Here is a 15,781-nt window from a genome sequence, read left to right on the forward strand (position 1 = left end):
TTTTTATTTCCTTTGTTTGTTAAGTCCGGCTGGCGGGTTTGGCGAGAACTTTTGCTTTAGTTCGTCAAACTAAATACACCCTTATATTAATAGTTAGTTTGTAAGAACCATATATATATATTGTGTTTATTTATTATGCAGCAACAGCAACATTCAATTAACAATAATGACTCCTTATGCACTGCAGAGGACTCTGGTTCCTCCAGTTTTGCCTCTCATGGCTCTTCAGGGACACTGGGAGAATTTGTCAGGGACGCCTTCCACCGCTTTTCTCAAAATTTCAATGTGTGCCACATAAATGCACAGAGCATTCCCGCTCATTACTCTGACCTCGTTGAAGCTTTTTCTTTTAATGAACTGAGTGCAGTACTTGTCTCAGAAACCTGGTTTAAGCCTAGTCTACCTTCTACTAGCTACTCGCTGCCTGGATTCGTACTGATACGAAATGATCGTGTTGATAAGGGGTCGGGAGGTGTTGCTATATATTTGCGTAGTGACATTCCTTACCGCGTAATCTCCATGTCACCTTCTGAATATTCAGCTTCAATGGAGTATATCTTGTTAGAGGTCACAGTTAAGGGTTGTAAATCTATTCTTGGCATCTTTTATTCCCCTTCTTTAAAGATAGATTATTTTTCTACCTTTGAGTCGCTTCTGGAATCGGTTTGTTCAGACTATGCACATCATCTGATCCTTGGGGATTTTAACACGTGCCTTTTGAAGGGAAATTCTAGAACTTCTAAATTACTAAATATTGTCAAGCCGGTTAATTTTTCTATTCTCCCATCTGGGCCAACACACTTCACAGAACATGGACCTACCTTGCTTGACTTGATAATAACTTCCTCAGAAAAGCTTGTCGCCAGTCATGGTCAAATACCGGCCCCGGGATTTTCTCATCATGACTTAATTTATGTCTCTTACAAGCTTAGAGTTCCCAAAATAAAGCCTAAAATCCTCCAACTGCGTTGCTTCTCAAAAATAGACCACAGGGCCTTAATAACTGACGCCTCTAAAATTGACTGGTCTCCGGTGACTGCAGCGAATACAGTGGATGAGAAAATTTCTCTGTTTAATAATAAAATCTTGGCTCTGTATGATGCGCATGCTCCAGTGAGAGCAGTCAAAATAAAGCGTCCTCCCGCACCGTGGATAACTAATGCAGTTCGTATAGCCATGAGACGACGGAACAATGCTTTTCGTAGATTTAAACGGGAACGCAGTAGTGAAAATTGGTTATTGTATAAAGCTGCAAGGAATCGATGCAACCAATTTTGTAGAAACGCTAAACGCCGCTATTTCACTGAACACATCGAAAATGTTTCTTCTGCTAATCTCTGGAAATTTCTCAATTCTCAGGGCATAGGCAAAATAAAAAATGAATCTTCAAAAATACCTTTTTCCTTGAATGCTCTCAACAATCATTTTACAACTGTCCCACTCTTGGATCGCACAGTTAAAAACTGTACTATTTCTTATATTTTAGATTTGCCTGTTCCTGATGGTAGTTTATTCGAATTTTCCACAGTCACCGAGGACGATGTCTCAAAAACCATCCGATCCATAACTTCTAATGCTGTTGGGCCAGATGAAATTAGTCGCGTGATGTTGATCCCAATTCTCAGCTTTATTCTCCCTGTCATCACGCACATTATAAATACCAGCTTCATAGAACATCGTTTTCCTACCTCATGGCTTAATGCTTTTGTTCGTCCTCTCCCTAAGATTCCTGATCCTATCCGTTTAAATGATGTGCGTCCCATTTCCATCCTTCCCTTTCTGTCTAAAATCCTCGAAGCATCTGTCTTTAATCAGTTTTTAAAACACTTGATTGACAACAATCTTCTCAATCGATATCAGTCTGGTTTTAGGCCCGGACACAGTACAACTACTGCACTGCTTCGTGTTACTGATGACATAAGAAAGGGGATGGAAAACCAAAAAGTTACCATATTGATGTTAATTGATTTTAGTAACGCGTTTAATACTGTCGATATTGATATTTTATTAACTATTCTAACCCGTTGCAACGTATCCCCTTCAGTGATTGATTGGTTCTCGAGTTATCTTCGCGGTCGTCGGCAGCGGGTTCGCAACGGTGCGGAGACATCCGACTGGTGTGATCTGAAAGCCGGCGTACCGCAAGGCGGCATTTTATCTCCTATCCTTTTTTCTATTTTTATTAATCTTCTCTCGTCTCATATAACATGCTCTTATCATTTTTATGCAGATGACTTGCAGCTTTATACACATACTAATATAGACGACATAGATAGTTCAATTTCCATATTAAATCACAATTTAAACACTATACTAGGGTGGTCTAAAAACTTTGGGATTCACGTTAATGTAAAAAAGTGTCAGGCGGTTGTAGTGGGAAGTGCCTATCAAATAAATAATTTAGACCTCAATAGTACGCCGCCTCTGATGTTCGACAGCACTCCGATACCTTTTAGTCCGACTGTCAAAGACCTCGGTCTTCTTATTGATTCATACCTTTGCTGGAACCCATATGTCGTTGAGCTCAGTCGAAAGGTCTACGGGTCCCTACATTACCTGCAACGTCTTAAACATTTTCTTCCCGTCAAAACTAAGGTAATGCTGGCGCAAACACTTGTTATACCCATTATTGATTATGCTGATGTGTGTTGTTTGGATCTAACTGAAGAACAACTTAATAAGCTTGAACGTCTTCTCAATAACTGCATCAGATTTATTTTCTGTCTTCGTAAGTATGACCATGTCTCTGAATTCCGTTCTCAGCTTAAGTGGCTGCCCATCCGACAACGTAGGAATCTTCATATTCTTTGTCAACTTTATAATATTCTTAATAATCCCCTAGCTCCAGATTATCTTAGATCCGAATTTCAACTTTCCGGATCCGCGACTCGTGCGCTTACGAGGCAGACGTGTTACAATTTATTTAAATAAAATAATTGTTTAATAACAAATAAATTACAATCTTAGTAAACTAATACTCAAAGTACATTTCTCCATAAACGTAGTGTGGTTGTTAAGACAACCTTCTCTTGCGTAGCGTTGCCCTGTTGTCCCCACCCTACCGCGAGTGAAAAGGACGTAAGCATAAAATCTCAGTGCATCTCATCTGCAGAGTGATCTATCAGAGCACGGAACAAAGTAGCGACAGCGCGTGCCACAGATCAATATGAGTGAAATACGTTCGCCGACTGGAAGTGCCTCGTCATGTCAACGCAGCGGTTCCCTTACTAATTTGTCAAATACGAAATTTTTCTTGGATAGTGATGATTCAACACCAAAAGTCACTCTGAGGAAAAGGAAAGAACCGGATGAATATTCAGAAATTAAAAAAGAATTGTCTGACATCCATGGAAAAATGGACAAAATTATGAACTTTTTAATGGAGTCGACAGCGAATACGCAAAAAATATCTGAAGATGTGACATTAATTAAAGAGCAGATGAGCGAAATTAAAATTTCTGTTGCTAATGTAATTGAAGAACAAAATTCCGTAAAATGTGAATTGAAAGAAGTACAAAATTCATTACAAATCTCCAACACGAAGATAGAAACTTTTGAACTGGAGCTACAAGAAGTCAAAGAAAAGGTAGTGGGGTCTTTAAATTCACCTGCTGACATCACCTATCACAGTGAAGCAATAATAACAGAACTCAGGGAACGCAATGTACGAGAAAATAATATCATCATACGAGGGCTACCAGAGTCTAGTGCTACTGAAGTGAAAGAAAGACTTATTTCGGAAAAAGCTGAAGTAATGAAAATCATACGAAATATATATAATGAATCACCTGAACCAGTTAAACTGTTTCGTCTAGGAAAATACGATTCAGCCAAATCTAGACCTGTTAAAGTATGCTTCGCAAGTAAGGATGTAGCAATACAAATTCTTCGAAATAAGAAAAATGCTCCTACGGATGGCATAAATATATATTCTGATCAAACACCTGCCCAACGTTTGCTAATGGAAAAGATAAAAGAAGAACTTAAACTCCGTTCCCAAAATGGCGAGCAGGATCTCACAATAAAATATACAAAAGGAGTACCTAAAATAATCACGACTGTTCAAAAAAACAGCAATCGATCAGGCAAACAAGGGGCTATGAAATTATAAAAAACAACAAAATTTCGCATCAGCTTGTTAACAGTTACGCCGATATTATTACGACAAAAAGATCTTTAAAAATATTCTATGCAAATGCAAAAAGCATTATGAAAAAGGGAAGATTTGATGAACTTAAATGCATTATCGAATCATTTAATCACGTAATACATATAGTAATTATAACTGAAACTTGGGTTAAATCTGAAGAAGACGCAAGTCTCCTTGTTTTTCCAGGTTTTTTGCACTACTACAGCTACCGAAGCAACTCGAAAGGTGGGGGCGTCTCAATATTTATTCGTGACTATCTAAAACACAATCCTATTGAAAATCAATTCGAAAACGGCAATCATTATGTGTGGCTACATATAGAAAAGTTCAATATTGATCTAGGTGCTATTTACAAACCAAACAGGAAAAACGTGGCTGATTTTCTAGAAACTTACTCATCGCAGCTTCAAAGCAAGAAAAGATGTATCGTCGTTGGTGATTTTAACTTCGATTTGCTTGCACCTGACAGACCAAGTCAAGACTACATCAATATGCTTCAGGAAAGTGGATATGTGGCTCTCAATAAAGTGGACCCATCCTACGCTACACGTGAGACAAGTGTAAAGAAAAGCATTCTGGACCATGCTTGCACAAACTTAAACGCCCACACTTTTCATCTAGCCATTATAAATTTACCCATGGCCGATCACAAAAATCTCTATTTAGAAATTGGCAAATACCAACCAGATCCACCAGAAAAGGTAACTTACAACGCATTGGATTACGGAATTTTGAGCAAAACAGTTGAAGAAGAGAAAGAGAAGGGTATAAAAAATTTACAGGAGTTGTCAGATATAATTACAAAAAGTATAAAAAGTAGTAAAGTGGAGAAGAAAAAGATACTGAACCTGCCAAAAAGTGATTGGATAACTAAGAAAATACTTGAAGATATAAATAAAAGAAATGCTTTATGGATAAAATACAAACAACATCCAAACAACGCAACGATAGAAGAACATTTTAAATCATTTCGTAACAAAGTTTCAGAAAATATCCAAACGGCAAAGAGTCAGTACTATCGAAAAGCTTTTAACAACTGCTTCAAAAAGCCTTTAAAAATGTGGAATCTAATAAATAGTCTATCTAATAACAAAAATAGGAATAAAGGCATTAGTGTTCCCTCAAAAATAACTACTCCTTATGGCATAATTAGTGACCCTAAAAAGATTTGCGATTACTTCAATGAATATTTTTCGACTATAGGCACGGTTTTAGCACAAAGCATCCCTAAACAAGCCAATGACCTCAAACTTAACACAAAACTTCAATCACAATCTAATTACCTTAGTGAATTTAAACCAGTTACTGTAGAAGAGTTAGATAAAGTAATTGACAATCTAAATTCTAACACTGCCGCTGGCCTTGATGAAGTCACCACAAAAGCCATCAAATGCTTAAAAAAAGTTATTATTGAAGACCTCACTAAATTTATAAATGATTGTTTAAGTGTTGGTGTATTCCCAGATAGTTTAAAAATGGCTAAAGTGAGTCCCATTTTCAAATCAGGAAGTAAAGACGATGCTGGTAACTATCGTCCTATATCTGTTTTGCCAGTACTATCCAAAATTTTCGAAAGGGTTATCTATAATCGTTTGGAAGCATATCTTAACTCAATATCTTTCCTGTACAGCAAACAGTATGGCTTTCGTTCGAAATCCAGTACTCTTTCTGCTACTATTGACCTCATATCCAAAATTAAAATCAATATTGACCAAAAAAATATATGTCTTGGTATATTTATTGATCTCAAAAAAGCCTTTGACACCGTAAGTCACGAAATCCTACTTCAGAAGCTTCGCAGTATTGGCATAAATGGGACTGCTCTAAATATGTTTAAATCATATCTAACAAACCGATATCAAGTAGTAAAAATTAATGAACATAAAAGCGATCCGGCCCTAGTAACTTGTGGCGTTCCTCAAGGTTCAATTTTAGGACCCCTCTTGTTCCTCATTTATATAAATGACATTCAAAATACTGAGTTGCAGGGAGATATAAGTTTATACGCGGATGATACTTGTTTATTTTATTTCGGGAATAATTTGTGTGATATTGTGGAGAAGGCACAAACTGACCTACATAAACTTAACGTATGGTTTCAACAAAATTTGTTATCAATAAATACGAAAAAAACTAATTACATTATTTTTGCAGCAAAAAACAAAAAGAACATTGATAAACACGAACCTCTAAAAATTAATGGCCAAATTATAAACAAAATTAAAAGTGAAAAGTATCTTGGTCTGACTTTGGATAATTATCTCACATGGGTACCACATCTTGAAATTCTACGTAAAAAAATATATTCTCTAATGGGTTTAATAAAGGGCATTGCGCGCTGTTTACCACGAAAAATTAAATATGTAATTTATAACTCTTTGATCAAACCTCACATAGATTACCTAATAGAATTATGGGGAACTGCCGCAATGACAAACTTGAACAAGATCCAAATAGCACAAAATAAATTAGTCAAACTACTCTTTCACCTCGACTTTTCAACGCCTACTTCGCAAGTATATGCTAAGACTAAATTAATGAGTGTCAAACAAACATACGTTTATAATACCTGTTTACTAATACGAAAAATTCTGACTAAAGACTTACACTGTAATATCACTTTTAAAAAAAACTCACAAATACAGAAAAAGATTACACGTCGAGCAAATAATTTGTATCTTATCTCTCCCAGAACACATTACGGAAAAAAATCTTTATTATATGAAGGAACAAAATTGTATAATAAATTACCGTTAGATATTAGAGAAATCAAAACACTTTCGTTATTTAAAAAAACACTAAAATCTCACATTCAAAGTAATTCCGCTATGTTAAGATAGGTACTGACTACTTGCCACATCTAGTATGTTAATATTCATGTTTTGCTGTTTGAACCACAATTATTTTATTTTCTACCCACTAAGTGTTCGATTTTATTTAAGTAAGCGCACTTAAACATTGTACATAAATGTTTGTTATTTTTTAAATGTTCTCATTGTAAGTGAATGTAATTCTTTATGAGAAATAAAGTTCTTAAACCACAACTTTTAAGTTCCACCCATGAAAGAATCCTACGTTCCTCTAACAGGTTGACCCTTGCAACACCTTTTCACCGTACAGGTTTCTATTCAAATTCTTTCGCTGCTACAGCTGTCAGACTTTGGAATGCACTTCCCGATTCCGTTCAAGCTTCTCTGAGCCGCGCCAGTTTTAAGTCGCACGTGGTCCAGTTGTTTCTGACTCAGTCATGAGAGAGTAAATAATCTCTGTATGTAATCTGCTGCAAATATATATATGTATATATATATTTATATATGTATGTATGTGTAGTGTAGTTTATGGGTATATATATGTATATATTAAGTATAGGTTTATAGTATAAATGGTATAGTAAGTATGTTTATTATAAATTTTTATTATCACCCACACAAAGGTTCTCTGCTTAACCCAATGGTAGACTGTTAGATAATGCTATTAGCATTAAGTCCGCCTATTGTACTTTACAAATTGTAATTGTTACAATAAAGAATAAATAAATAAATAAATACTGGCGTTACTACATGTGTGTTATTCCTGCTAATCTTGAGGAGCATGGCAACCGTCGCCGATGCGGGGCGCGTCAAACTACCTACATAAAAAAAAATTCTTCTCAAAGATGTAGTGAAACGGTAAGTGCTGGCGAAACTAAATCAATGAATAAAAGAAGTTTTAATTATATAATTAATTAAAAATTTTGCCAGCGGCTACAATTGTGTTATTTCTTAAATTCTCATGAGGCGCCATCTCATATCGGGTGGGCAAAAAATAAATATCTAAACCACGGGAACTAAATAAATAAACAAAGCATAATTAATTTAATCAATAAAATGCTATTTTTTCAATCATATCATAATAAATATGATAATTAATTATTTATAGCTTTTTATATCGATTCAAAAATGACGAAGTTCCAAACAAACTTGCACCCCCTATTTCATCCCCTTGGTATAGAATTTCAGGATAAAAAGTAGCCTATATTCTAATCCAGGTTACTAACTATATCTGTGCCGAATTTCGTTCAGATCCGTTCGGTAGATTTTGCGTGATGCGCGTACAAACATACAGACAGACAGACGGACAGACAGACAGACAGACAAAAATTCAAAAAAAAATTGTTTTGGCTTCTATTGACCCTAAAAAGACCCCTTACAATATTTTTTCTTAAATATCTTCAATGTAGAGACAATGTTCAGTTACAGTTTTATTATATGTATGGATTAAAAATTTTGCCAGCGGCTACAATTGTGTTATTTCTTAAATTCTCATGAGGCGCCATCTCGTATCGGGTGGGCAAAAAATAAATATCTAAACCACGGGAACTAAATAAATAAACAAAGCATAATTAATTTAATCAATAAAATGCTATTTTTTCAATCGTATCATAATAAATATGATAATTAATTATTTATAGCTTTTTATATCGATTCAAAAATGACGAAGTTCCATACAAACTTGCACCCTCTATTTCATTCCCTTGGGATAGAATTTCAGGATAAAAAGTAGCCTAAATTCTAATCCAGGTTACTAACTATATCTGTGCCGAATTTAGTTCAGATCCGTTCGGTAGATTTTGCGTGATGCGCGTACAAACATACAGACAGACAGATGGACAGACAGACAGACAGACAGACAAAAATTCTAAAAAAAATTGTTTTGGCTTCTATTGACCCTAAAAAGACCCCTTATAAATTTTTTTCTTAAATATCTTCAATGTACGGACAAAGTTCAGTTACAGTTTTATTATATGTATGGATATGGATGACAAAAAGTGAACTTGAGCAAATCACACAAATTGAGCTAGCCCCAAAGTAAGTTCGAGATTTGTGTTATGGCATTAGTATCGATACTATATCTTTTAACAACATACATATGAATCTTATGAGGATGAGTCAAATACTTACGTTTTCTGCCACAAATTTTTGCGCGCGGTTCCACGTGTACACAACCAACACAGGCGCCGAGCGGCGCGACACTGACTTGATGTCTCAAAGAATGTTCTAGGCGAACTAAACGGCTTTTGCCGTAGTGTCACTATATCAGCTACTTTTTTGTGGTTCTACACGATGTAGATATGTATGTATTTTAGTTCTTAGATTTGACAGTAACAATGTTTGAATAACTTGTAGATAGACAGTAAATCTTGTTCTTTACAGCGATAGTATGAACGTAGCATGGTGCCCACCGTAGCGCTCTTTACGCTATCTTTTAAAATAATAATAATAAATTTATTTATTCCAATTCAAATTCAATTCACAGCAAGACAATAATAGACAAAAAATTTTGTATGCATAGGAATTTTAATTCTCTGCTCCCTAAGCTAGGAACGAACCTGTATTTTAGGGAGTAGTGAGTCTGGTGTGATTAATTTGCATACGCGTAATTATACAAACCAAAAAGAATAACAAAGGTATTAACAGTAGGCCTAACTGATATTTATTACTTAAAATAAAAATGGTTAGGAACTTAAATTAATGAAAAGGTGAGTGAGTGTGGTGTGTATCTGTGTGTAAGTGTGTGTGTGGAAGATGTGAGGCTGTGTGTGCGCCATATATAATGAAACTTTAGAAAGATAAATAGGAAAATGACATATGTACCTATATTTAACAACTTTTATTTAAGTATTTAGCAGTTTTTCGCTCTTATTATAATTTTGGCTAAGGAGCCATTGTTCGACTTTATTCTTAAGCATATATTTGTTTAACGAGAAGATGTTCGTAATATTTTTGTTAACATTATTATAAATTGTGGAGCTAATAACCCAGTAATGTCTTGAGGCGAAAGATGTATTATGTATGACTGTGGGACAAATGTATTTAGTGGACCTTTTATTCGGATTAAGTGAGGCGGGAATTTCTGGATGTTTACGTAAAACAGTGCGAAGAATGAATAATTGCCTGACAGTCAACACTTTGGTCAATTTGTATAGCTCTGCGGTGGGAAATCTGAACCGTTTAAAAAACATGACCTTTAGGACAGCGCGTTGCGCACGCTCGAGAGAGATCATGAGCGTCGAGGCTGCACCGCCCCATGTGGGGATGCAGTAGCTTAAAATGGACTGGCAGAGGGAAAGATAGACCAAACGAAGAGTTTGTGTGTCAGCTGAGTGACGCAGTAATTTAAAAACGTATATGAGACGTCTACATCTGGAAGAGAGAGCGGCAATATGTTCTTTCCAGTTTAATCCTTCATCGATAATAGTGCCCAAATACTTGACTTTGGAAACTCGATTTAGGGCTAGGCAGGAGCAGACAGAGTCTTGATTGCAGCAGCTATGGATTTTAATGCTGAGTGTTGGGGGAGGTTTAGTTGTAGATCGTATGAAGAACAGGATGTACATTGTTTTGGAAACATTTAAGGATAGGCGGTTAAATGACAACCAGTTGTGTACAATATTGATGGCCCTTTCGCCATTTGAAACAACATCGTTCCATGTCTTGCCAGATATCAATAAAACTGTGTCATCAGCATAAGTGATGATTTTGCAATTTGGTATGGAGAGTTGACAAAGCTCATTGATATAAAGGAGAAATAAGGTGGGGCCAAGAATTGAACCTTGGGGGACTCCTTATGCGATAGGAACTGATTGACTAACTTGACCGGAAATTTTTACATGTTGGGTTCGATTTGAAAGATAGCTACTGAAGATGTTATGGGTTACACCTCGAATTCCGCATTTTTCAAGTTTAGAGAGCAGGGTCGGGACATGAACAGTGTCAAATGCTTTAGACAAATCTAGGAAAATTCCAAGACATCTAATTCTATTATCAAGATCCTTGACTACGGTTTCAACCAGTTGTGTGACCGCATCTTCCGTACAAATTTTGGAACGAAAACCAAATTGGTTTTCAGCAAGGATTTCATTTTTGTTTAAGAAGCTTACGAGTCTACTATTGAGAATTTTTTCAAGGATCTTGGATAGTACGGAGAGAACTGATATTGGTCTATAGTTAATGACACTGGTCACGTCCCCAGCCTTAAATATAGGATGCACAACAGCGACCTTAAAGCATTCCGGAAAGACGCCCCTTCTTATAGAAATATTACAGATATGCGTTATAATTGGGATAAGCACGTCTTTAGAGTTTCTGATTGTTTTGGCAGAAATTCCATCAATGCCTGAAGCGCAGTCAATTTTCAACGATAGAATTATCGCTTCGATCTCTGCACTGTCAATCTCTAATAAAAGCATGGAGCTGCTAGTTGATTTAGGATGTAGAAAAGGTATGAAGGTGCTGTCACCATTAATAGTGATGTTAGATGCTAAGTTGTTACCAATTTCAGAGAAAAACTTGTTGACCTGATCAAGAGATGTAGAAGATGTAGATTGTCTGTGATTTTTAGTAAATCGCTTGGAGGGATAATATCTTTAGTAGTATTTGTGATTTGTTTAATAGCTTTCCACGTAGCTTTAGGATTGTTTTTAGCAAGTAGCAATTTGTTTTTTTCATAATTTGTTTTAAGTTTTCGTAAAATTTTATTGCAAAAGTTACAGTATCTAGTGAAAGTTAGGTTTATGACTGGGTCCCCCGGGAAAAGTTTTGCTCTTTTATGTAAATTGTCGCGGTGAATTGTGCATCTGATTAATCCCGGGGTGATCCAGGGTTTGATATTTCTATATTTCCTCGAGGTTTTGATGACACTTGTATGCTTGGCTACAATAGAAGATAACTGTGTGACAAGAAGGTTTGCTGCAGCATTAGGATCTTCGGATTGTAGAATTTCTGAAAAGTCTGTGGAGTCAATATCAAATTTTATAGAATCATGGTCAATGCGGGTTTTTGTACATGGAGACCTAAATGGTGTATTGCTTAGATTTAGATTAAGGAAAGATGGTAGGTGATCAGTAATATTAGTTTCTAAAACGCAAGCGCTAGCGGGTAATTTAGTTTTAAGAAGTATGTGGTCAATACAAGTGTTAAATCTAGTACAAAAGCGGTGCGTAGGAAGGAGACCATGAGAAGCTGCTAAAGTTAGGTAATCATCCGAGCGACTTGTGTCATTATTTGGTGTAATATTTATATTGATATCACCTATGACAGCAATATTAAGGATATTATTGAAAGAGCTCAATACTCTATCTAAGCTATGATTAAATTTGTCAATGCAGGATTTTTGTGAATAAAATGGTGAACGATAGATGGCCACTATAGCTATATTATTATCTACTACACAAGTGAGACAGTTTGATTTTTCAAATTCGGGCTCTTTGATAACACATGAAATGTTTGACTTGACGTAAATAATGACTCCATCATTCTGTATAGGATTTTTATCTGTCCCATAGGATGTTTAACCTTCGAGTCTAGGAATTTGTGATGAATTCTTAAGCCAGCATTCTGATAAGATAATTATATCAAACTCAAATTGTATTTGTTGCAAAAAGACACAGAGTTGATCGAAATTCTTGTTTGCACTGTGAATGCTTAAATGGAAAATTCTGAAGGATGGAGATGTAGGTGTAATAAATTGAGTACAACTGTCTGGGCTGCATTTAAGTGCAGTGGCTACCTGAATATTCTCTAACTCTGTGTTGATGTTGGTAATATCAAACACTGTTAAAGTTATAAAGGCGCAGGTAAGGATTATGATACCGGTATGACCAATAAAAACAGATATATATATTGGGTAAAAAGTCGTGGATATATTTTTATGCTTATAGATTGATAGATGATGTGTATGTGTAAGTGTGTAGTGTGAATTGTAGCTTAAAATAATTAGTTTTGAGATATTATGACTATTTGATAGGTAAATTAGAAATAGCACATATAACAGATTATGTATTAATAGAGAGAAGACCGAAAACTTTAGTTCACCATGTAGTCATTTAGCACTAGATTTTAAATCGTTCAACGACGATTCTGTTGTCACTAAGATCTGCTTATCTCCTTCATTTTTGCGTAGGTATATATTACTGTTAGCTACCCAGCAAAATTGGTAATTGTGTTCCTTTGCAAACATCCTGGCCGAATGAAACAATTTTTTAGTCGACATGGGTAGGTGCTCGGCGATATACACTGGTTGTTGATTTCCGGAATTGCCTAATGCTGCAGTATTAATTTTATCGGCATTGTTTTTCTTTGTCTTGTTATAATCTCTAAGATTATTGAGAAGTGTATTTTTCTTTTGAACTGTGGTTAACTCCACCACAATAGGGCGCTGATTTGAATTCTTACCTCCAGTTCTATAAATATCTCGAACATCTGATTGATTAAAGATATATTAACTATTTTACCTATGTTACAGACAAGTTGGTGCAGATCTGATGTTGTTTCCTTATCGCCACAAGGGACATTTCTTATCTCAACACACGATGAGCGTGATCTGTACTGAAGATCATTTTTTTTTCTAAACGTTCAATGTAGCTGTTTTGTTGCTTATTTTCTTTCTTCAGGAGCTCCACTTCTCCCTTTATATCTTCATATTTTTCATTTATTAAGCCTATAGAACTGATAATTTCGTTATTAGTTTTTTTTATTTCATCACTTTGTGTCTTTAATTTTGTGACGTCACACACGAGGCCTTTCATCAGGGCAGTCTGTTCACTGAGCATTTTAGAGATACTATTTTCCTGATCCTCTTTCCATTAGCGCAATAGATCTTTTATTTCACTCTTAAACTCCTGCAGCTCATCCTTTGGCGATGAAGTCCTTGCCCGTTTGTAGCAGTTTGTGTTGACGAATGTGGCTTCACTGTCATTCGAGGCGTCAAATAAGCTTGGTTCAGGTGAAGTTTTATTTATTGTGTCCGACGGGGGCGTTTTAGCTAACCGAGACATGTTGTCGAGTAGTTTTCTAGGGAATAGCTCGATTATAAAACAGACTTATTGAAGTGAAATTAAATAGTTCCAATATAATAATTATTAAACAGGTAGAAATAACTTTTGGCGCGGCACAGTCCGGTGAAATCTTTCCGTCTCAAAACCTTACGGTCTTGTAGTGCAGGAGCAACAAGGAGCCAACTACAGTAGGTTAGAAAAAAGTACTGGATATCACCGTGCCCAATCGTGCGAAACACCGATAATCCGTAGTTAGTTCCATAAGAGAGAGGTCTTCCTTGTTGGTCGATGATATTCCAAGGCAACCAGTGACACGAGACGCGGTCCTCTGGGGTTTCGGCCGTAAGACGGGGGTCAATCACACTGGTTACTGAGCTCTAAACGCGTGGCGACAACCGTTCACTGTAGCGATTAACACCAAACTGAAACGACTGCGGTGCCCGGGCTGTCAACCTTGTAAGTTTTTAGAACACTGCTATAGTTAACCCAGCCAGTCGCGCGCGCGCATCCTTAACCGGCGGGCGTGCATTGCTATCGGTTGCGATTCCAAATCTGTTTTGCAAAATGTCGTGTACAGTGAAATGTAATAGCTGTAATATTGAGATTGACGAACAGTTATCTTATATTCAAAATAAGATATCGATTGCTGACGAAGACAGTATAGTGAGAATTTGTGTGTCGTCTTTCACGAACGAACAAATAGAAAAATCGAACAAATTACTGTTTGATTCAGTGTCTTCAGAGTTACGGAGAACGATACGTAAAGGGAAGGGAAAAGAGCATCGTTCCTTGCTCGACATCATCGGCTTTTTCAAGGCGGCAGACCCTGATGTACTGCCGATATTCGTAGCTCGAGATTTACACAAGTTACCCCTTATAACGTTCGATCACCTTGATGTCTCGAAGTTGTTAAAGGATCTGTTGGTATTACAAAATGATGTAAATGTCATCAAAGCATCATACGTGACGGCTAAAGAATTACATAAATTCGAAGAAGAATATTTAAAGCCCAAACAGACGACAGTATCATTTTCGCCGCCTTTTTCTGCCGCAAAAATGAATATGAAAAGAGGCGCGTATCGGGAGAGTGGGCCGATAGGACTGTCTCATATGGAGGAGCCTCTGATTAGTGATCAGGGAGACAAGTCGATCATGGAAAAAACACCTGAATACATACGCTACAGAAGTATCATTAATAATTACAATTGTGAGGGTGACTTAACAGCCAGTGGACTCGCTATTCAAACGGCCAGCGAAGGCGGCCAGGAACCAATCAGCGGCGGCGATGACAAACGACCAGCTGAGCGCGATGAGTCACGATTGAAGACCGTTATCGCAAACAACGAGCCGAGCGAACTTGGAAGCGGTCACCACGCAATGAATAATGAGTCTTATTCACAGGTGTTACAGACTACAAAGGAATGGACTGTTGTTAAAAAGAAAGGACGTAGAACGAGAAATGTGTTTGAGGGAAAAACAGGCACAGTTGCAGTGGATAAACATGAAAAATTTAGAGCGGTTGAAAGAAAATTGCCTATGTTCATTACGAATGTCGATAAAAGTACAGTAGAGGAGGACATTGTTGCCTACATACGGAGAAAAACGTTAGAAACAGTACATCTTGAAAAGATATCAATAAAGCGGGAATGTGATTATAACGCATATAAATTTTTCGTGTCACAGAACAAAATTCCGCTTTTTATGAATGAAAAAATATGGCCCAAGGGCATCGTATTCAGACAATCCATCCATACATATAATAAAACTGTAACTGAACATTGTCTGTACATTGAAGATATTTAAGAAAAAATATTGTA

At 36.4% G+C, this 15,781-nt stretch overlaps 1 protein-coding gene and 1 pseudogene across 1 annotated transcript; both read left to right on the forward strand.

Moving 5' to 3' along the window:
* The first annotated feature begins 2,989 nt into the window (after nt 1-2,989).
* Nucleotides 2,990-4,141, forward strand: LOC132904302 (uncharacterized). The gene has a single exon (XM_060954232.1). The coding sequence runs from the start codon at nt 3,167-3,169 to the stop codon at nt 4,109-4,111; it is 945 nt and encodes a 314-aa protein (XP_060810215.1). The 5' UTR covers nt 2,990-3,166; the 3' UTR covers nt 4,112-4,141.
* A 10,387-nt stretch (nt 4,142-14,528) lies between these two features.
* LOC106138883 (uncharacterized) overlaps nt 14,529-15,781 on the forward strand; it is a 65,955-nt pseudogene continuing 64,702 nt past the window's right edge.

The sequence above is a fragment of the Amyelois transitella genome, chromosome W (genome assembly GCF_032362555.1).
Source record: "Amyelois transitella isolate CPQ chromosome W, ilAmyTran1.1, whole genome shotgun sequence".
Taxonomy (NCBI): domain Eukaryota; kingdom Metazoa; phylum Arthropoda; class Insecta; order Lepidoptera; family Pyralidae; genus Amyelois; species Amyelois transitella.